This window comes from Falco biarmicus, chromosome 12 (assembly GCF_023638135.1).
Source record: "Falco biarmicus isolate bFalBia1 chromosome 12, bFalBia1.pri, whole genome shotgun sequence".
Classification (NCBI taxonomy): Eukaryota; Metazoa; Chordata; class Aves; order Falconiformes; family Falconidae; genus Falco; species Falco biarmicus.
Genome location: NC_079299.1, coordinates 8,254,198 through 8,276,029, shown reverse-complemented (window position 1 = coordinate 8,276,029; position 21,832 = coordinate 8,254,198). Strand labels below are relative to the sequence as shown.

General features: G+C 38.3%; 2 protein-coding genes across 5 annotated transcripts in view; one reads left to right on the top strand and one right to left on the bottom strand.

Annotated features, from left to right (window-relative positions):
• Nucleotides 1-493: 493 nt before the first annotated feature.
• BPNT1 (3'(2'), 5'-bisphosphate nucleotidase 1) lies at nucleotides 494-13,839 on the bottom strand. Of its 3 annotated transcripts, none has more exons than XM_056357217.1 (9): nucleotides 13,706-13,836; nucleotides 10,252-10,376; nucleotides 6,833-6,937; nucleotides 6,477-6,584; nucleotides 5,916-5,964; nucleotides 4,893-4,984; nucleotides 3,734-3,931; nucleotides 2,913-3,018; nucleotides 494-1,068 (listed from the first exon to the last, which is right to left on the bottom strand). In XM_056357217.1, exons 2-9 carry the CDS (start codon nucleotides 10,366-10,368, stop codon nucleotides 920-922), a joined length of 924 nt encoding a protein of 307 aa, XP_056213192.1. In that variant the 5' UTR covers nucleotides 10,369-10,376; nucleotides 13,706-13,836; the 3' UTR covers nucleotides 494-919. The 3 variants fall into 3 exon arrangements, with proteins under 3 accessions (XP_056213192.1, XP_056213193.1, XP_056213194.1); XM_056357218.1 differs by lacking the exon at nucleotides 13,706-13,836 and adding an exon at nucleotides 13,289-13,311; XM_056357219.1 differs by lacking the exon at nucleotides 10,252-10,376 and having other exon boundaries at nucleotides 13,706-13,839.
• Nucleotides 3,850-21,832, top strand: part of IARS2 (isoleucyl-tRNA synthetase 2, mitochondrial) — a 38,693-nt gene continuing 20,710 nt past the window's right edge. The window contains exons 1-11 of one of the 2 annotated variants that reach the window (XM_056357215.1): nucleotides 3,850-3,942; nucleotides 14,764-14,886; nucleotides 15,896-16,052; nucleotides 17,040-17,188; nucleotides 17,277-17,326; nucleotides 17,425-17,534; nucleotides 17,620-17,710; nucleotides 18,087-18,202; nucleotides 19,788-19,957; nucleotides 20,823-20,913; nucleotides 21,123-21,274. In XM_056357215.1, coding sequence (XP_056213190.1) covers nucleotides 15,926-16,052; nucleotides 17,040-17,188; nucleotides 17,277-17,326; nucleotides 17,425-17,534; nucleotides 17,620-17,710; nucleotides 18,087-18,202; nucleotides 19,788-19,957; nucleotides 20,823-20,913; nucleotides 21,123-21,274 — 1,056 coding nt within the window. In that variant the 5' untranslated portion in view covers nucleotides 3,850-3,942; nucleotides 14,764-14,886; nucleotides 15,896-15,925. Of the gene's footprint in view, nucleotides 3,943-13,962; nucleotides 14,240-14,763; nucleotides 14,887-15,895; nucleotides 16,053-17,039; nucleotides 17,189-17,276; nucleotides 17,327-17,424; nucleotides 17,535-17,619; nucleotides 17,711-18,086; nucleotides 18,203-19,787; nucleotides 19,958-20,822; nucleotides 20,914-21,122; nucleotides 21,275-21,832 lie in introns of those variants that run through there. The other variant, XM_056357214.1, reaches the window with a different exon arrangement.

The window sequence follows — 21,832 nt, the reverse complement described above, 5'->3', positions numbered from 1 at the left end:
TAAGTCTGGACCTAGCCGCACTTGAACTCCCCTCTGAGAAGGAGTTTAGAACACAAGGGCGTCCTTTCTGAACCTCAGGACTCAACAGGAGGACCTCCCTGACAGTTCTGTCTGACCCTGTCCTCTGTGCAGTAAATAATCAAGTATACCTTGCCCTTGAACCTTGTTAAACCACTGTTGCATTTACTACCAAACTTGGTTAAATTGCTTTTCTACTTCTCTCATATGAGAAGGTGACTGAGGGGTCCTGAGCCCTGCTGTATTAATGCTTCACTGATCTTCAATGGATCAGTGATCCAAGAACCCCTGCTTGAGATGTCAGAGGCCCAGCTGGACTGTGTCCTTGCCCCTGCAAAACTCAGACAACCTAGCTCACCACAAATAGCAATCTCTGCCATTCCAAAACTGAGCGCAGGTCAAAAAATTCAAAGATTCACTTCTAAGAACCAAAACTGTCAACTTTCTTATAAATGGTCTAATCCATCCAGGCAAATTCTTAGTGCATTTGTATTTAACACAATAAACCCTTGTTGACTACATACAACAAAAATCATTGAGCAAGATCAGGTAAAGGACTTAACATGATTTTGTGCCCTGAATATCAAGATTATTTTTGGACAGTAGTATTATGATTAACAGTATATTAAGCACAGTAATGAAGAACGAATACTCCAAAGAATATGGAAAACAACTATTGAAGAAATGTGACTGTTTTGATGTTGTCTGCTAAACGCAGCAAAACAATTTGATCCACTGTATACCTAGAGATTCTGTATGTAATTTTGAAATTATTGAACACCTTAATGTAAGAATTCAGTTCAGATTCTATAAAACAAAATTTCAACCTCAGTTATCTTCTTTCTTTTTTTCCAAGCTCACTTTTTCAGCCTTCCAGGCCAAGCAAAGATGCTTTGCTGCTTTAAGGCACAAGAGATTGTTTAACGGTGTTAGGAATACGACTGGAATAATAGTCGTAATTTCTCAAAGTGGCAAGGATCCCAGCTGAATTCATGTGTTTCACTTCCTTGTTATACTGAAATGAATTTCCATGGATATCAGTTATCTTGCCTGCAAAGAAAATAAAAATTAACATTCCAGCAAGCAAAAGTTGGAGAGAGAGGATCTATTTTATTAGTACAAATGATAATAACTAAACAAAACAGTCAGTCTTTGGTGTACACATGCCTGTCTCCAGATGTGAAGTATCTTTGCTCCCAGTTCAAATGTGACAGTTTTTCATTGACTGAAACCAAGTAATGGTTTCATTTTCTTTCAACAATACCTTAACTTGTGTTTCAGGAAAAAGAAAACAACATCTCTCTCGCATGGATTAATTAAAATACTTCCTGAGTATTTTTTTACATTGATGGTGGATAAGAAGGAAACAAGAATCCTCAGTTAAAGTAAAACCCAGGGTAAATCTATTTAACAAACTAACATAATATAGAAGTACCCCAGCTGGTTTTAAACTAGTTTTCTAGAATTACTTAGCAAGAGCAACGCAGATCTTTATCAAAGCTAATTTAACCACGAGATACCTACATATCAAGGAGCCTAAATACAGCACTGCTGCCCCAGATTGGTGGGTTTTTGTGCCTGAGCTAACCTGTTTAAAGCTATCCCAGTTATCAACACCAGAGACTGCAGAGGACTTAAATAATGTCATTATTTATGAACTGTTGTCCTCACTTGACAGAATTTAGGAGATCAAACCCCACAACTTTAGCATACAGTGGTAAAAGATCTATCAAAGCAAAAAGCAGAAGTAGTATAACAATAAAACATATTCAGATACTTGTTAGCGAGACTTTTTGTAACTTCTCTAATCTCTTACCCCCTAGAAAGGTGAAGTGGCTTATGTTGGCTGAACACCACTGAATTAAATGAATGACTCAATTTTGGAGTTTGTACATTGAAGGAACAACCTCATGATTTGGCCTACTTTTGTTATTTTAAAGAATCCGGTGTCCACACTATTATATCCAGTTAGTAGGACAGTGTGATTTTACTGTAAAATAGAAGCCAATGAAAAAAAACCACATTTATTTTTAAAATATTAAAATTAATATACCCATAATTTTGGATTTTGGCTTTTGCCATAGTATGGTTTGGGTTGGAAGGGGCGTTAAAGATCATTTAGTTCCAACCCCCTTGCCTTGGGCAGGGACACCTTCCACTAGACCAGGCTGCTCAAAGCCCTGTCCAGCCTGGCCTTGAACACCCCTGGGGATGGGGCATCCACAGCTTCTCTGGGCAACCTGTGCCAGTGTCTCAGCACCCTCACAGTGAAGGATTTCTTCCCAATACCTAATCTAAATCTGCCCTCTTTTACTTTAAAACCATTCCCCCTTGTCCTGTCACTATAGACCCTACTAAAAAGTCTGTCAGACCCATCATTCTTACAAGTGCCCTTTAACTCCTGGAAGGCCGCTGTAAGGTATCCCCAGAGCCTTCTCCAGGCTGAACAACCCCAACTCTCTCAGCCTGTCTTCATAGGAGAGGTGCTCCAGCCCTCTGAGCATCTTCCTGCCCCTCCTCTGGACTCACTCCAGCAGGTCCATGTCCTTCTTACGCTGGGGGCCACAGAGCTGAACACAGCACTCCAGGTGGAGTCTCTTGAGAGTGGAGTAGCGAGGGAGGATCACCTCCCTTGACCTGCTGTTTTTTTAATTATCTAACAATTATTGACCATATTAGTCCAGGACAAAACAGATCATTCATGCTTTCCAGAGCATAATTTGCTGTCCCTTTGGAGTTACTGTTGATTTCACAGGGCTCAAAGCTCCTAGTGAATCATGACTATTTAAAAATATTTTCCATGTTTGGAAACTCTTTTTTTCTATGAAAAGTATAAATAGCTTTTAATTGATATAATTTAATTTATCTTGGAATTCTGAATACTATTAACTTACCTCCCACGGCATGTAGAATAGCTTCAGGTGCACATGTATCCCATTTCTTACACCCAGGACTGGCAAATATATAAGCAGATGCCTTGCCTTCTACAAGTTGAATGATCTGTTATGAATAGAGAGTGGCAATCATTGCAAAGGATCTAGGCATTTAGAAATGGGTAAAAATAACACCAGGAAACAGGGATTAGATCAGTGTGTGTACTTTTAGTTTCAGAAACAAGAATTCCCATCTTGTGCGAGTACTAAAAAAAATAAAGTGGAAACTATCTCCGTGTTGTCTTGTTGCCATTTTTGCCTTGCACACATTGGAGAAAAGAGATTGGACACTCTGCTTATGACAGCCATGACAAAACTAAGCTTTACAAACTGTAGCAAATGAGTATTCCCTATATGCAGAAAACTTTTGCAAAGGAAATATCACTGTGTACTCCTATTTTTATCCTTTTGTATGTGCTGCTAGGTAGTTGGAATAAGAACTGTATTAACATGAACAGAAGGAAATGTCTATAATTGTCATTAAATTGAATTCCCATTCAGTCATTCTGGTGTTATAACTTTTAATTTTCTCCCCTAGAAACAGAATACTGGGGAAGATGGACCTCAGCCATGACCACCACAGCCACTGTTACAAATGTTTCTGTACCTCTGTCTACCTTACAGCAGACTGAATGCTAGGAATGAAGAAAAAATGAGCTGGGGAAGGAAGAGGAAGTCTGCTGTACATTCATGCAAGTAAGCAAATGATTTCTTTAAAAGGTCTTTTTCTTATTCCAAAGATACCACCTTCCAGTAAAACCAAAAGATTTGGAGTTTCATACCTTGTTTCCTGCTCCTCCAACTCTGATGACACTGTCTGGATTCAAGGCACTGATGCACTCGTTGACCAGGGTACTGCTGTGAGAACGGGTGGTAACGATGATGTGTTTCCCAGCAGGTGCTTCTGTGAGCTGAAATCCAAAGGCACCTATGCCCAGGACTCCCCAGATTGTCCTGCCCAGCACAGCGTCAGCTCCTGCCTACAAAAAAGGTACACAAGTCCAAGTGATGGGTAATCATTGCGATCAGCACTGAAAGCAGAAATGGAAAGAAGTACCTAGAGACATCTTTGCGTATCAGGGAGTATAATATTAATACTGGGTTATGCATTTAAACAGTGGCACGTAAAAATAACTACTCTAGAGCCCACAGTGAGAAACCCGCTCTTTCCCTCTAAGGCAATGACATTATTTACTCATTTATCTGTGACATTGTGGTGGTACGTTACATCCTGCCTCCATTGACTGACAAATTAATATTTGTATATCTCCATACTTCAGGCACAATCCATAACTGAACATATCTTGTAATTTTAAATGTTTCATCATACATATACCACATATAGATGCAGCTGATGATATGCATTACATCAGCTCGAGAGCTTTTTCTTTCAATTTTAGTAAGTTTAAGTCATCAGCCTGTATCATGAGCTTTTTCCCCCTCACAGATTAATACTGAAATTATCTCCAAATGTGTGAATGCCTGTAGGTTGGCCATCCTGGACTTATACCTGAAACCTGGCCTGATACACTCTAACCCAGCTGTCAGTGACAAGTACTCTTGGTTTATTTAGGGCTGGAGATTTATGGCACACATTCACGTATTGCATGGATTTACTAAAGAATATCTAGCAAAGACTGCCAAAGCACTGATCTGTACTTGTTTTACAGTATGTACTTTATATGTAGTGTAGTAGTAAGTGCAGTATATATGTAATATATACTGTATTACACAAGCCTCAGGATTCAGTATGGCTGTTAATAGGTCCCTGAGATTCAGTTTCTCAAAACTGTATATATCTAATAAAAAGACCGAACACCTTATATTACAACATTAGTTCCACTACACACTGCTTGTCATTTGAAAGGTACTAACTGGAAATGGCTTAGAAGTGACAGTTAGAAATCACCTAACTTTTAAACAAATCAATACATTTAATACCTCATAGTTGTAGTATGGCTGGTTAATAACTCCTGCTATTGCTTTGCCTCCATAAGCAATTCCAATAAGAACTGTTACGTGGTCAAGGAGACCTGTACAGAAATAATATGAATGTAGATATGCTTGAAAAAAAGAAAGAATATATATATTAAAAAAAACAACCCTTCAATTAAAGTCCAGAAGTTGATACACAGGGTGGTATCATAAAAATGCAAATACTAATCAGGATTTTCAGATGTAATAGGTTGGGTAGTATTTTTTTTAGCCTTAAGGTCTGCAAAAATAATGCCCCTGATATAATTTAGTTCTATTAAGAGAATTCTAATTAACACATAATGAGAAAACTTTAAAGATACAACTAAATAGCAGTATATGATGACGTTCTATAATTGTGGTGTGAATTCTTCAACGGTATTCAAAACTAGCAATGTGTTGACACTTGTACATCTTTTTCACTAAAAGATGCAGCAGGAGATTAGTTTCAGCATATTGATTTTGGAGGTTTTTCTTTTTAATAAATTTTAGAGTCTATGTCTATGGGGACAAATTAGGCCTTCCTGAAAAAAGTTTCTTCCCATAACTGAAAAATTATGATTTGCGGAAAGATGTTTTATTTGGAAGGGCTACAAATACAGCTGTGGTATTTGGGTTGTTTCAAGAGGAAGATGTAAATGTAATTGAGCATATTCATGTGCAAATGGGAGATTTAGTCCCTGAGTTCAAAGTATGCAAAATTTGTGAGTCTGACTGAAAACACAACCTGCCAGCAATCAAAAGCAGCCCTTTGCTCCCTGAAATGATGAATACTGGTGGACACTCAGTAGCGTGTCAGAAATATTCAGTACTGGTTAGAACTGAATAGAATGATTAAAAAATTCCATAGAACTCAAAGCCAGAAACAATATCAGCCTCAAGAAACAATAGTCTATGTAACTTCTGTCATAAAACTATCTGCATGTATGTGCTACTTTATTACATTGCTGTATTTTTTTTTTAATTAGCAGAATTAAAAGAGAAGCCAACCTTCAGTGTACTCCTTGGTTCCATCCAAGGGATCAACCCATATTACAAGCTTTAAAAATAAAAAAGTAAGGAAAATTAACAAATGCAAATAATGTAAATTACCATGCAAAGAATAAATTTTATTTTAGTGCTTTTATTTCCTTATAGCAGCAAGGAAATAGAGATTTGAATTTTCAACATTATGATACGGCTGAAGCCACAGTAGTATTTTACACAAAAAAAGCTTAAAAACTGACTGGAACTTCTCAGCAAATATCTTAATAGGAAGCTTAAACTGAACATGGAAATGACATTACTCTCTTATGTCCAAAGTAGATTCCTTCCAAATTAATTTGAATCACAAGTTGTAAAAATCAAATTTCCATTTCTCGTTATTGCACACAAAGCTATGCAGCATTTCCAGCTCTGGAGCTGTGATTCCTGTGACTACATTTCAGTTTTCAAACTAAACAGAAAAACTGGCAACCCTGAAATCATGTTTTTTCTTAATACATCCTTAGCTAAAATCAGTAAGTAATGTAGTTAAGAGTGTAAAATAGGAAAACATATGTATAGCATTACCTCCTCCTCTTTAATTCCCATGTATTGAGCAGGACAAGTTTTCTTCAGTATTTCTTCACAGTGACCATCTTCAATTAAGTCCTCGGTTACCTCATCAGTGGGTAGTTCCTAACAAAAGGATTCTCAGAATTATTTGGAAAAAGGTGTTGGAGTCACTTGAATTTGCCTTAGAACTGGATTTGCTTGCAGCTTACCTGATGAAGCTAATGCAGTGGAAAGATGAAATGGGATGAAAATACTATTAAAAAAAAATCAACAAAAAAAACCCCAAACGATTTCCTAAAACCTGCCAAAGCAAATTCTACTGCAAGTTATAGCAAGTTAAATTGTTAGTATGAAACAAACCAGGTACTTACTTCTTCTCCTATAATTGTCACCTTGGGAAACTTCCGTGCCAGGGAAGCACAAATGCTCATTTGTACCAGTCTGTCAGCTTTGGTCTGCAAGTCATTGGCTCCAGTCTGTGAAAGGATGGATAGGAATTTCTGTATTTCCAAACAACAACAAACCTCACAGTGCAATGGCCCATATATCACTCTGAGTATCTACCTTGTAATAGAAAAGAAGTCTAATTTGATAAATCATCAACCTAGTAAGTGATCTTGAGAGAGGCAGGCTAAAAACTGAAAGTAGAGACTCCCTGTACGCTCCAGAACTAAGATAGACTGGTATGATATTAGAACAATATTTATATGCTGTGTTCTTCTCATGCACTGGTGCAGTTGTACGGAATATGTATTTGTGCAAATACCACACAGAATAAATTAATACAAGTATGAACCCAAATAAATACAAGAGGAGAGATAACAAAAAATTAGTTAGTTAATAGGAAAAAATATTTTAAGGCTCACTGGGGAGACACGGCAAATTAGGACAGAGGGCCAATATAGGGAAGGTGTTAGTAAAAGGCGATTCAAAGGTCCAATTAATCTAACTTGTTTAAAAAAAAAAGAAACAACTGGAAGCAATTATGATGTATAATCTTCTAAGTAGTGAGCAGTTCCTTAGTTTAGCAAAGAAAGACCAAGGAGGGCCAGAAACTAATCAATGAAATTTAACTAGACAGTAACACCCATACACTTTTTTCCAGCAAAAATACTAGACAGGAAACAGTGGATTTGGTGTCTCAAGATGACATGAAACAATGACTGAAAGTCTTCCCAAAAGATGCAGTGCAGCCAAATGGATGTGGCCAGATGGGTTACAGTAATTTCTTCTTAAACATTAATAACCTGTTATATAGTGGAATTGGATAAGTTATTAATACTTCCCTGCCTTAATCTTCACGTACCTATGAATGGAGGAGCCCTTTAGGTCCAGGGACAGAATACCAGTAAGAAATACTTGTTAGCAGTGGAATTAAGAAAGTCAGTTCACCCAAGGATTTGCATCTTAGTTGAATCAAACAAAAATTTTATCTGCTTATATCTTATTTGGTGACAACACGAAGTGTGTTCTATCCAACTACAGAAGTTAGCTATAGATAGGAATGGAATATTCCATTTAAAATCATGTTATGGGTTAATTTTTGCATGCTCAAAACCAAGTCGGTCCCATATCTGATTGCCTACTTCCATGAAACTTGGTACTTTTCTTTGGAATTTCCTTCTTGTCCCCTAATAAATTGGGTTGAATTTGGCACTAAGCTTAGACTTAGAAAGATCAGGTTATTGCAGAGAATGTCCTTTGTTCAGCACAGCACATAAACCAGTATAAAATAGTTTCTCAAAACAGTTACCAACAATGCAAGAATGGCTGGATAAAATGTCTACCTACCAAAAAAGGGAGAGAAAAAAAGAAGTAAAAATGCTAAAGGAGAAGCAATATAAATGGAGAGCTTAGAGCTGACAAGGGGAAATAAAACTGGCTATCAGGAGAGGAGCTAGCTAAAAATTCAACTGTATTTGAACTATTCCTCATCGAGATAAATAAATGGATGGGAGGTCAATGTGTTGAGGGAGAAGGTGGAACACTGGCATCCTAGCTCTTCTAAAGCTTTCAGTAAGGCCGATTGAAATTGGTCTTGATGTTTGCTCGCTGAGAATGGTAAGAAACAGCACTTTCTGTTCTTGTGCACCTCTTCCCACCAGACTATAAAGCACAGACACATAACAGGTTCTTTCTCTTGCATTTTTCCTCTTTCTTCATCAGCCACCTTTGACAATAAGCTTGCAGGAATTCTGAAATCACTAGTCCCTAAAACAGGAACCTCTTCTGTTGGTCATTGTTGTTGATCTAATTTTGTGTGTTTGTAGTATTCATTTAAATAGAAAGTAGGTATAACCAGTCCTGTTTAGAACCAGTATCACCTGTTGCTTCTGATCATTTTTGTTATGCTATATTTATAAGTATTAATTGGTTATAGAGCTTAAACTGTGTTCATTTGCTGTTTTATTATATTAAAATATGATTGAGCAATGCATTTCTGATTTACTGGGAAATAATATTAATACATGTAATTTTATTTAAAGGGAAAGTGAATTAAACTGATAGAAGCCAGCATTTAGTTGTAGTTAAAATTACCTTAAACTTGCTGGACTCTTAAAAAATAAGCTTAAGGAAACTTGATTATGCATTTAAAATTAACAGGTTAATCATAGTACAGATAGTGCTTCCTTTGTACCTCTGGATGCAAGTATTTTAAGGCTTTCTTGTAGTGAAGCTGCATTAGTTTTTCCAAGAACCTAAAAGGAGATTATGTGGGAGAGTATAATTGTACATACAAGTGTCTGAAAATCCTGCTATGCATCTAAATAATTTTGAAAACACAGATCATTAGTCTCCAGTTTGGGGTGGTTTTTTTTTAATTCTCTCCCCATACCTCTGATTTTGATTGCTTAGGAAAAAAAGAGTGTAAGAAAAACTTGCAAAAGTTTTCATAGTGGTGAAGATAACTGATGAAAAAGGAAAATAATCTTTTTGTATCTACTGTCTGAACTGACAGTAGAAGTCATAAAGGATTAGGCTTTTCTTTAAAACTGGCTGAAAGTGCTTGCTTAAATGTAAAGAATGTAAATACCAACAATTACTTCAACGTAAAGACAAAAAAAATATAGATACTTAATGCAGTCCATAATATTGTGACATACCTGTAAAGCTGGAATTAATTTCAAAAGTTAATTCCACCTATTCTAGTACTATAGTCAAAACAAAGGTCCTGGCTTATCAGTGCATCTTACTAACTCAGAGCAAATTAAGAACTTTAGGCAGATAACTGATTTCATTTTTGTTTCCTATTTAGAATTAAAGTTGAAGCTCCAAATTTATATTGAAAACTGATTTACAATCAAATCTAAGGTTCTTTATAGCTTAAGAAACTCAGCACTGATTTATCCTAATCCAAAATTAATCAAAGGCACAGTACTTTAAGCTGTACTACAGATGTTAAAACATAGGTATGGAAATAAATGAGAAAGATGCTGCATTATGATTTCTGACATGCTATCCAAAACTTGTGTTTTGTGAGGGGAATCAGGACAAAATTATGGTGTGTTTCTTGAAAGTGTCTGAACATTCTTTAAAAATATTGGTCAAAAAACACTTCTCCAGTGCTTTTTTAGTTCTTTAATAAGGAATATTTCTGGTATCAGAGAGGTAAGGACTGTATTTCCTTCCAGTGCTATTTTAATCCTTTAGTAAGGAATATTTCTTGTATCAAGAGAGGTGAGGACTGTATTTCTTTCCCCAGCTGCTGATCTCTGAAAATACCACTTTGACCTGTATCTAATTCAGTATTAATAAGAGAAATTAAATTAGAACAAAGTAAAAGTAATACCTTCTCCACTATCCCCAGATCTCCTGCAGCCATTACATTTCTAACAATTGTTGCCGCTTTTTCTGCAATGGAATATGCAGAGGCAACCACACGCATGAGTAAAGCTGGAGAAGCCATACTGAAAGCTGAAAAGAAACAAAAAGCAAACTTGTACATTTCAAGACAAGGAACAAAATATTTTATATAATGTTGCAAAACAGATACAGTTTAAGCGGATAGGAAGGGGAAAGTGGGTTACTGCCAGTGAGTAGTAATGAAGTGAGCTTTGACTTTTTTAAAAATACAATTAAGAAACACAGGGATATATAGCCATTTTAGAGAAGATTTTTCAAATATCCATGCTCTGTGTAACAGTGAACTTAGTTCTCACTAAAATAAAATCTGGCATTAAACAAGAACAGCAGCAGAAACTCTTTATCAGAAATTTTAAGAAAGGATATATCTACACACAGTACTCATTTTTTGTACATTTTGAACAAAGGTAATTTTTTCAGGATCAAACCTACAGAGTTGGTTGGTGCCCAGACTAAAGTACAAGGCTCAAGAAAGGATGACAACAGCAATTTTACTCACTACTTTAATTTGTTTAAATATAAAATAGGCTTTTGTAGATGGCCTAATTGTGGACACAAAATAGGCTAATGATACTCAAGATACTGCAAACACTGCACTTGTATGCAGAAGCCTGTTTATTTACATTTTACCATCCTTTCTGCATTTCTTTTACTACTCTTGATTTAAGAAAATGTATTACATCTTCCTTCCTCTCCTCAACACAGCATGTCCTGACATTCTTCCTATTGTATTGTTTTCTACATCTGTTCCCCAACACACATCAGAGCAAATCACGATGCCTTCAGCTCCCAAACAGGAGAATAACTCTCACACTTGCAAAAAACATCATCCATTCCTCTCAGCTTTTCTCTGTCAGGAAAAAGTAGTACTGATAACCACATTGTATTCTTTAAAAGGCAGAGCTAATCGCTTTTAATGTTTTCCTGTCAGTTTTTTCTGTGTAGATTACGTGGTTTTTTGGGTTGGGCTCACATGTATGATATAATGATATACCCCAAGTAGACACTTGAGCACAGAGCTAGAAAAAAATACAGAGGAATTGATTAATCACCACATAGAAGATGATATATTAGGCTTCCCTCACATTATTTGCAGCAAGTATTGCTTAAGTGGCAATAGGTTGTTACGCAATACCTTTCCTTTCTTGCTTGAGGTATCTACTTGGTATAGTATAATATAATGAGGTGATAAGGCTAGCTACTGTAGATGATCTCAATGCGACCTCAAGTTCACATCTGTTTACAGCAAACAGCAATGTTTGAGGTATCAAAATCACAGGTTTAGCTGGTTTAAGAACTTTTTCAGCATTTAGAAACACTGTTATGGGTATCTGTATAGTCTGTATATCTCTGAAGCTAAAAGAGTAGAGTGATTGTATAAGTATATTCAAAAAGCACAGCTGCTACTGTTAATTATTATTTACAGCTCATGCATGGGAGCAAAGGGCTCTGGAGTCCTGTAAAATAGCCAAGGTCTATAGCCAAAGCGCACATGCGGGCTGTCTTGTACTGGTAACAGTGATTACAGAGGAAATCCTCAGTGTGCTACCTGTGGCAAAACCCAGCTCTCAAACAACTGAAAGTCATACAGAAAATATGTCATAACACATGGAATTTAGATACTTTTTTATGTACCATCATATGAAACAAGTTAACAGGAAGGAAAATTGAATGTAGCTCATTCCATACTGGAATGCGAGTACTTCTGAGAGACAGTTAAAAAAAAAAAAGCATACTAGATGGGAAGTTTGGGTTAAAGAATTGAGCTCAGAAGATAATTAAGATTTTTATGCTCAGCTTCTCATTCTTAATTTGTCCTTTTACTGCATATTTGATCCTGCTTTGTAAAATGAGGTTAAATTGTTTTAAAGGCTTTATTTTTTTAATGATTGCATAAAGTTTCAAAAGACTCAGGAAACAACACAGAAGTACTATTTATCTTATGTTCCTGAAGCTTGACCCAAGTAGTTTCTGGGGCACGTTTTTTAGGGGTGTTCTTAAGGCAAACAACTATACCTTCTTTCTGTAGTGACCCTATACCTGAAATCTCTAATCAAACCTTAAAAGTAAAATATTCTTATGAAAAACATGTTTTATTAAGAGAAACTAAAATGGGAGGTTCAACACCCCTTCTCCCCAATACAGAGTAACAAACTAAGGAAGCGCTGGGCATGTTACTACTGCAAAAGGTGCCTTAAATTTTTACAGGGCTGCATCTCCTGCATGCCACATTTTCTAGTGTGTTGGACCTTTTTGGTTAGATAACTGTGTGTGCTAGTTGATCACAAGTGTTTAATCTCTGTAACGTTTTGTTCTCTAATTATTTATAAGTTTATGGCACATTCTTTCTGATGAGGGCAATGTCTAATGTATACACTGCCATTATACATTCAGGAATATATTGCTTGCTTTCGACAAACAAGGTTGACTCTTAGAAAACTGTACAGTTTACAAAGATTTCACAGCAACTGTCCTTCAATTTAAATTTGTGTATTATTTTCAAAACTTACCTTGACCTCCAAAGACCAGCCATCATTTCTCCTAGCCTAGTAACCAAATTGTTGAATGGTCTCAACCTGGCAAATCAAGCCTGCTTTGATACCTACTAAAATAAGTGAGTTCTCCAGTTCTTGTTACACGTTAATTTTGAAATATTTAAGTATCACAGGATGGCTACAATTAATTTATCAAAACAAGTATGAACGATTTTGTTAATGTTATGATTTCAGTGTCTTTTCTGCAAACATCCATTTTCCAAATTTATAATTTCACCTGTCGGAAGGAGAAAATGGCCAATTGCACAGCGCACGCCTTTAAATGCCAGTGCTGAACTGGGACTTCATCCTCTGGCCTCCTCAAAGCCCCAGTGACTACAGCTCCCTGTTTCTTTACAATAAACTTTGGCTCAGGTTTAGCGAAAGATAAACTATTTATTCTGTGTGATGGAAGGCGGCAGCATTTACCCAGCAGAAGCAGGCTAGGACTCGGAGCAGGAACGCCAGGGTCCCGCTGAGGTTCGCCTGCAGGCTTCCAGGGGGAAAAAGACGGTACAATCTCATTTCAGTAAAGTGCTGGGAGGCCTTCGGAGTTTGTCGGGTTTTTTTAAATTAAAAAAAAAAAAAAAAAAAAAAAGGAGGGGGGGGTTGGTGGAAAAAAAGCCTATTCCTTCCTGATTGATTCTCTTGTAATTGGGGTTCCCAGTGGCGAACTGTAGTGCGGTCCGGAGGGCCAGCGTGGGCAGCGTTACCGGGCGCTGACCAGGGCTCCGAACGGGGAAGGGCCCGGCGGGTGACCGGGCAGCGCCGAACGGGGAAGGGCCCGGCGGGTGACCGGGCAGCGCCGAACGGGGAAGGGCCCGGCGGGTGACCGGGCCGACTCACCCGCTCCAACCACGCTGGTCCCTCGCTCCCGGCCGCGGCCGCTGCGCTTCTCCGCCGGCCCGGCTGCTCCAGGAAGATCCCGCCCCGATCGCGCTGGGCGGCCGCCGCCTTTACAACTGGGCTCGAACCGCCCCCACGGTCCTGCCGGCCGGTAGCGCCGCACAGCCGCCCTCTGGCTCGGCCCCGCGGCGGGGAGAGGAGCGCGCTGTGCGGGGGGCGGCCCCTCCCGCTCGCCGTAGCGCAGGCGGAAGTGTTCCCCGCGCGCGTCGCACGGTGCCCGAGAGGATGTTTCGGGCCTGGCGGGCGCCGCCGCTGGCCTGGGCCGGGGCCCGGGCGCGGGTCGGGCTGCGCGCCCGGCCCGGGGCCGCCTGGGGCTGGGCGCGCCCCGTCGCCTCGGAGGCCGAGAGCCGGCAGCCCCTGGAGGAGAACCGGCAGGACTCGCGGTACCGGGACACCGTCCTGCTGCCGCACAGCCGCTTCCCCGCGCAGCTGCCGGGGCGGCTGCAGCCCGAGGCCGAGCTGGAGACGCAGCAGGTAGCGGCCGGGGCCTGCTCGCCGCGGGGTGCGTGGCCCCGGACGGGCGGGGTCTGCCCTGGCCGGTGCGGTGGGGCCTGGCCCGGGAGGGAGCGCGGGGTGGCGGGCCAGGGCCCCGGTTGCGGCCTCAGCCGCCCCGGTGGGGCTGGGCTCCCGCGGGCACCTGGCCAGGCCCTCTGGAGCTGGCCGCTGGAGAAAGCTGGAGCTCGGGGTCTCCGGCTACTTACCGATGGTCTGGGCACTCGCAGGTTTGTTATGGTTTCGTTTGGAGAAGCAGGAACGACCCTTGTGACAGTGGAGAGCCAGAATAATGATGTTACAGCTTAGTATTATACCTGTCTCGGGCATTTTAATGTCTTTAAACTACTAACATCTCCTCTTACAGACTTAGAAAAGTTAATGCTCCGTGTGTGTTAATTTCTTTGTTTGCTTTTATTACGTATTCTATCATCTAGCCAAAAGGCAGGCTTTTTGGAAGCGTAAAGACCTGTGATGATTTAGGTGTTTGCTTGTTGTCTCTACAGAAATGCGGTTTTTCGGAGCTGTATTTGTGGCAAAGGCAAAGGAAAACAAAGCAGGAATTTTGTCTGCATGATGGACCACCTTATGCCAATGGAGACCCTCACGTTGGCCATGCATTAAATAAAGTAAATGTTTGCTTGTTCATACTCTTTACTAGTAGTTTTGAAGTAGTAAACGCTTCCTATAATGTCCTGTGTGTTCTCTATTCCCACTTAAACCAAGAACACTTTAAAGCATTCGGTATTTTGGTAGATGGCGCTTTTAAAAAGCAAATACTGTGGCTGTGTAGATACCATGCTTTGACATAAACACCATATAGTAGTATGTGGTACCTGTATGCTGAGTGTTAATTTATGAGGCAGAATGTTTCTGCAAAAAGAGAGTGTCTGTTTAGAGAAAGCCCAGCCTGTGATTCGTTCCCAAGCAATATTAAATGCTCAGATTATTTGTGTTTTGAATGTATCACACATACACATATAGGTGAATGTATATTTCTATGTGTGTATATGTAATGTTACTGCAATGCATGTTTGAGCTGTGCCTTGCTATTCTTTTTTCCTTTGAGTATTTTGTAAATTTATTCTATTCCATTTATTTTTATTTTATCTGGGTATTCTCAATGGAATCGCAATGGCTAAATGCTGATGACTTTTAAAATACAAATTTCAGCTTTAAAATATTACTCTTAAATATATTTGGACATGTTTAGATAGTCCTGAGAATGACAGCATTACATATTCTACAAGGTGGGAAAGACTAAAATGCATGACCACATTTTAGACCACAGCTTCTTGCAGTACTAGTGCCAAAGCCTGGACTGCAGTAATAGGCACTAGGCCAGCGCTGTAGATCCAGGTCAACGTTTTAAAAATGAGAGTGAGTAGGATTTGTTCACTTTAAGTCTTGCAAGTTTATAAACTATAGATTTCGGTTATACTGAACGTGAATGCCTTTGATCAGAGGTCCTCTGAGGTTCTGTCAAAGTACAAAATGATGCACAAGAAAAATCACAAGTGCATAATCTTAAATATAAACAAATCATGCAGCATTTTATATTTGCTTGGATCATAATTAATAATGAAGCTATTCCACATGGGGGAGCTGAAGTGATAACAGACTCTTGTGTCTTTTCAGATTTTGAAAGACATCACTAATCGTTTCTACATGATGAGAGGTTATAAAGTACATTACGTGCCAGGATGGGATTGTCATGGATTGCCAATTGAGTTGAAGGCATTGTCAGAAGTCAAAGGAGCTGAAAATCTTTCACCAATGGAAATTCGACGGAAAGGTAAACTACTGTTCGCGATAGCTTTATAGAAAAAGTAGGCCTAAGTATGTGTACATCCTACTCCTCTTTTGTAGATCGAGTGCAATGAATCTTATGAAAGGAGATAATGCAACATGGGCTTGATTTTTTTTTACTGCAATGGACATACATAGCACTGACAATGGGTTTAAAAAACAAAGGCAGGGCAGAGGATTTGGATTTCTGCTTTGCTTAACTGTGTAGTGGCATGAAACTGATGCTTATCAGATTGACATCCTCTGGTTTTTAAAGACTGAATTTGGTTAGGAGCTAAAAAGATGCATGTAAAAATAAAGCGTCAGGACAGCTTGGCTTAGTGTTATAAGTAGGAATGTGTTTGTGCACTGTGTTTTTAGCAATACCGCAAAACTATAGGGATGATCCTTTCAGAGGAAGTTAGTCTGCATTATATGGATACTGTTTTGAATAAATAGTTTCAAATATTTTATGTATTGGAAGACATCAACGTTAAGCTGCAAAGCTATTTGTAGCGAGCAATTTAAACTGCTTTAGCTTGAAATTGCAACAATGAAATGGGCTAACTTATTTTCAGACGCATGTTGTTTTGACAGGGTTGGATCAGCATCAGCAGTAGTAGTTAATTTTCACTTTTTTATTTTATGTTATTTGAGAAATTGTTCTTCGTATGTTCAATACTTACTTTTTCCCCTCTTCCTTAAAAAGAAAGTTTCTATTCTAGAGATATCTGTGCTTTATGCCCCTGTATTAGTCAAAAAGTGCCACTGCTGGATCTTTTTACTCTTGCAGTCACTTTATGTAACTGCTTCTCTGAAATGCATATTTTTTTTTGAGCCATAATAATCTATTTAATACACATCGATAATTAGTGGATAGTTCAAATAAGTTCAGCTCAGGTTTTTGTAAAAAAATGTCAGTAGCATATTTCAAATGGTATTATATTGATCTTAGTGACCTAAACCATGAGCTTAATGGAACTATTCCCTTCAGCCAGAGAATTTGCAGAAAGAGCAATTGAGAAGCAGAAATCCGCTTTCATTCGTTGGGGCATAATGGCAGATTGGGCTAACTGCTACCGTACGTTTGATCCAAAGTATGAAGCAAACCAACTGAGAGTCTTCTATAAAATGTATGATAAGGTATGTTGAACCTTCCTTGAAGTTTGTGTTGATTTGTCATGAGTTTTGATTCTCCTAACTTTCTTTTTTCCCTCCCTGTCCTCTTCAGGGTTTCATTTATCAGGACTATAAACCTGTGTTCTGGTCCCCTTCAGCAAAGTAAGAATCAAGTTACTGTTTTGTCTTCAAAATTTTAGCGAGAATATCAACAGCTTTGCATGTTCGAGTGTGCTAACTTCTGTTTGGTATCTACCCAGGACAGCGCTGGCTGAAGCAGAGCTTGAATACAACGAGCAGCATGTCAGTCGTTCTGTCTATATGAAATTTCCCCTCTTAAAGTCACCGCCTAAGCTGACTTCTGTGATAGGTATGGCTTCTGTTTAGATTTTAAGACTGATAATTTCTATTTTTGTTACAATTGTAAGTAATGTACTTCTAATTTACATCTATAGATGGATCATCCCCTGCTAGTGCACTAGTCTGGACCACGCAACCTTGGACTGTGCCAGCCAATCAAGCAGTTTGTTACATGCCAGATTCAGCGTATGTGTCTTTAACTTTGTTCAGTGATCTGCATCAGTCCTTATCAATATTTATCAGCGAAGTTAAAATGTTCTGGACTATCATTACATTTTATTTAAGGCATCTTTTTTGTGTTTGGGGTTTTTTTTCTTCTTAAGTGACACAATCGTAAGCTTTGTTCTGTATCTCTATTAATATATTAATTATTGGTTTCAGGTTTATTTTTTTTAAGTTCTTTCTGATTTATGTTATCTTGAAATTCTTTTGAGGTTTATGAGTGATTTGGACATGTAGATCTTTAAACGTATTTTGGTCTCTTCTAGAGAGCATTTAAACAATTTATAGCTTTATAGTGCTCGTAATTACTTAGTATCACAAATAGATATTTTCATCGCAGATATTCAATTGTGAAATGTACAACTACTGGTGAACACTTCATTCTAGCTGCAGATAGAGTTGAATCTACGGCTGCCATTTTGGACATGCAGTTTGAGGTTATGTCAACGTGTAAAGGTAGGTTTTGATGTTGTTAGTCTTAAATTACTTAGAAATCTGCTTGTACGTGTCTGAAAACTGCTTCAGATTTGATGTCTTACTATGTTTGGTTTTGTTTTGAGAACACATTTCACTAAAGTAATACAAAGAGGAGTAGTGTTCTATCAGGTTTACTGTTGGTGTATTGTAGCTCAAATTTTTGTAGCACAGATTTCCAAGTACCTTTTAAAATCTGGATTCACAGTTGGAAAACTTAAGCATGGAGTGGAAGTCTGTTCAGTATCAAGATTTAATTACACTGAATGCATTTTGTCTTTCTCATCCATGGCTGATGAGAACAAAGGGCTAATTACAAGTATGCTTGCTGACTGCCTGATGGCCAAATTCTACAAAAACCATTGACGTTTCCTGGTGTAGCAGAATCGGTAGCACTATCGGCTGTTGTTGTCATGTTATGTTACTTTTCACGGTTTTCATTGTTAAGGGGTATCTCAAGCCTTCACCATAACCAGGAAGACTATTGAGGTATCGTAGGTGACTGTTGTCTGTACAGACAAACTGAAGCAGTTAAGTTTGTATCCTGACAAACTGCATAGTGATATTTCTTAATAGACAGACTTCTGAACCAGTGTCATGAATTGGTATTTGATGTGTCGTTTGTGAACTTCATTCATTTGCCTTTATCAGTGATTCAGTGCTGGAAATATGCATATCTAAAGGAGGTGAGAAGTCTGTTTCTATTATTTTGTCTTTTTAGGTTGTTTTCATGTCTTTCAATGCCTTCTTTTTCAGAGGGAAAAAAAAATTCTGTTTCTCTGCTTAATAATCCTGGCTTTACCTAATGACAAAATTACCTGGAGGTGTTCTTCTCACAGGTTCCACCTTCTTGAATCACATGATTTTCAGATAACATACAACAGTAGGACCTTCTTGAAAAAGAGGAAGTTCTAATATTAAATTTCTTTTACTTTCTTCCCATATATTCAGTAATTAGTTGTATTTGTTACCTTTCTGTATTTGTGTACCTAACTGGCTGACAGCAGTTCCTAAACATCTTCCTTCTAGGAAGAAAGCATTCAGTGAAGACGATGTCTTTACTACTAAGATTTCTTCAGTAGTGTGGTTTTTTTTTTAACCCTAAATCATCACCAGCTTCATTTGTGCTGTACTCTCTTTATTTTTATGTAATTTAAAGGATTTAAATCAATTGTTCATGATAATATCAGTACTTAGTGGCAGAACTAGAAACAGATCCCACATTCAAGGGTTTTAGCCCTCTAAATCATTATTGTGATCTGTTTCCAGAACACCGAGGCAGTGGTCCCCAAGGAATGGGTGTATGTGAAGTGTCTGTATATGGAATACCATTGTCTAAACTAGAAGAAAAGCTTTTACTTCAAATGAAGAAAAACTGTGCAAGATGATAATGCAGAGAATTTGAAAGCATTTGGACAGGGACCCACAAACAAAATATAGTAGTAGTACATCTGAATAGTATCCTGTGCGTGCACTTGCTGAGCAATTGTTCCATTTCTGCTCTCTGATAAAAAAAGCAGAATGCATGAATTGTGGTTTTCTTTTGGCTTTTTTTTTCCACCCCCAGGTGCAGATCTGGTAGATGGTTCTTGTGCTCATCCCACAATTCCTGGCAGAGTCTCCCCTCTGTTACCTGCGAATCACGTGACAATGGCAAAAGGAACAGGATTAGTTCACACAGCCCCGGCTCATGGTATGGAAGACTACAGCGTAGCCTCCCACCATCAGCTACCAACGGTACTTTTTTAAGCTGTTGCCCTTGATTTCCTGCAACTGTTTGATCATGTGCTCTTAAAGCGATTGTTGTAATTAGTGCATAAAACTTGAAAAGATTGTGAAGCGTTCACGTGAGTATTACTAATGGTCTGCAGGAATGCAGGACTAACCTTGGAAAAGTCTGCATCAAAATGAAAGGAAATATTTCATCCATCTGCTAATGAAAGTTTACAGGGAAGTGGTAGAACAGAATCAGATTTCTCTTCTCTCTCTGTTTTTGTTTAATTTTAAAGGCTAGTACAGACAACAGTTCTCAGACTCAAAATTTGTTTTTAAAGCTGCATCTTGCAGACCAGTAAATCACCAGTTATGTAGGTCATTATTACTAGTCTTCTTCAGTAAAGTTTGTTTTAAATACAGTTCAGTTATGCAGACCAGTTTGGGTTTGATGGAGGCGAAGATGCATCTTTTATCTTTTACCTTTTTAAAGAGGTTAAGCTTGATGTTCTAAAACCTGATTATACTCTATTTCTGGTTGGGGTTTTTTGGGGGTAGAATTTTTTTGGAGGGGGTTTGTTTGTTTGATTTGGTTTTCACTGTTAATTTGAGAAGCCATTTAAATACTAACCAGTGACTTGATGTAAGGCAGTTGTGGTATATCTGCAAATGTAACGGTGCTCCCTTCTTCTGATACGTAAAATTCACTTGCTTGGTAGATTACTGAATTGCAATTCACTAAATCTGAAGTGTACTTAGATATAACATACTTTGGTATTCAACAAAAAAGTAGTTACTCAGCGGAGTACTTAACTCATTTTTGAACACAAAAAAGGTGATCAATTGCCACGTGGTGTTTTATTGACATGATTAACGTATTTATTTTTAGGATTGCCTTGTAGATGAAGGTGGGTTTTTTACGGAAGCTGCAGGTCCTGAACTTCAAAACAAGAATGTCCTTGAAGAAGGGAATGAAGCTGGTGAGTATTTGATGCTGAGCTATTTGTTACTTTATCGGTTACATTCCTGCAGTTATATTTTGAGGGTCTGTATAAACTGAACCCATTTTGAATATGGATGAGGCACAACCACTTCTTATTATGTGTTGATCGTTTATAGGAATGAATTGAGGTCAACAGTAGCAGTATGTTCAAATTCGATTTTAATCCTGCCTTATGTTTTCTCTTAGTCATTCAGATGCTTCAGGCAGCTGGGAGTTTGTTAAAAGAAGAGAAATATGTGCACAGTTACCCATATGACTGGAGGACTAAAAAACCAATGATTATTCGTGCCAGCAAACAGTGGTTTGTAAACACAGCAAGTGTCAAGGCTACAGCACAGGTATATAATTTTGCTTTGTTAAGAGACATTTAAAGACAGCTGATGCCATTTAGAATCAGCAAAGCAACTGTGCTATAGCTCACTCCAGAATATGTTATTCTCTAGGGTTTAGAAACAGTAGTTGAGAAGCGTTAATCATTTGTGGAAGTGGTGGATGTTATTTTTTTTAAATAATGATATAATGCAGAACAAATGCACTGACTGATAGATTTGTTCAGTGTATTTACAGGAGATGTATAAGTTTCTTAGAGGTTTTCCCAAAAAAAAATTTAAAAAATAAGTTTCAGGTAATTATATCAGAAGACACAATTTTATTACAATGAAAATTGCCTTTGTTATGGTAGCCTTGCATTGTCAGACATTTTTGTTTGCTCCTCTGTTAATTTTGCCACAGTCCTGTTTTAAATAACTGTAAAACATATTTTTTTTAATATACAGTGCTCTTTGAAATAATGTACATTCACACAGAAAACTCAGACCAGCACCTTAGGCTGTCTTGGGTAACAGTGATTTCATTCTAATTAGGGCATGAGGTGTTTATTCCGTATTCATCTGTAT

What these genes read in the sequence shown, in the direction of transcription:
- BPNT1 (XM_056357217.1), bottom strand. Translation starts at nt 10,368, where the DNA reads ATGGCTTCTCCAGCTTTACTCATGCGTGTGGTTGCCTCTGCATATTCC. An exon ending in AGCCATACTACAACTATGAG is followed by an intron (nt 3,932 to 4,892) that starts GTATTAAATGTA and finishes CCTTTTTTGTAG; the next exon opens with GCAGGAGCTGACGCTGTGCT. An exon ending in TTGGAGGAGCAGGAAACAAG is followed by an intron (nt 3,019 to 3,733) that starts GTATGAAACTCC and finishes TATTCATAACAG; the next exon opens with ATCATTCAACTTGTAGAAGG.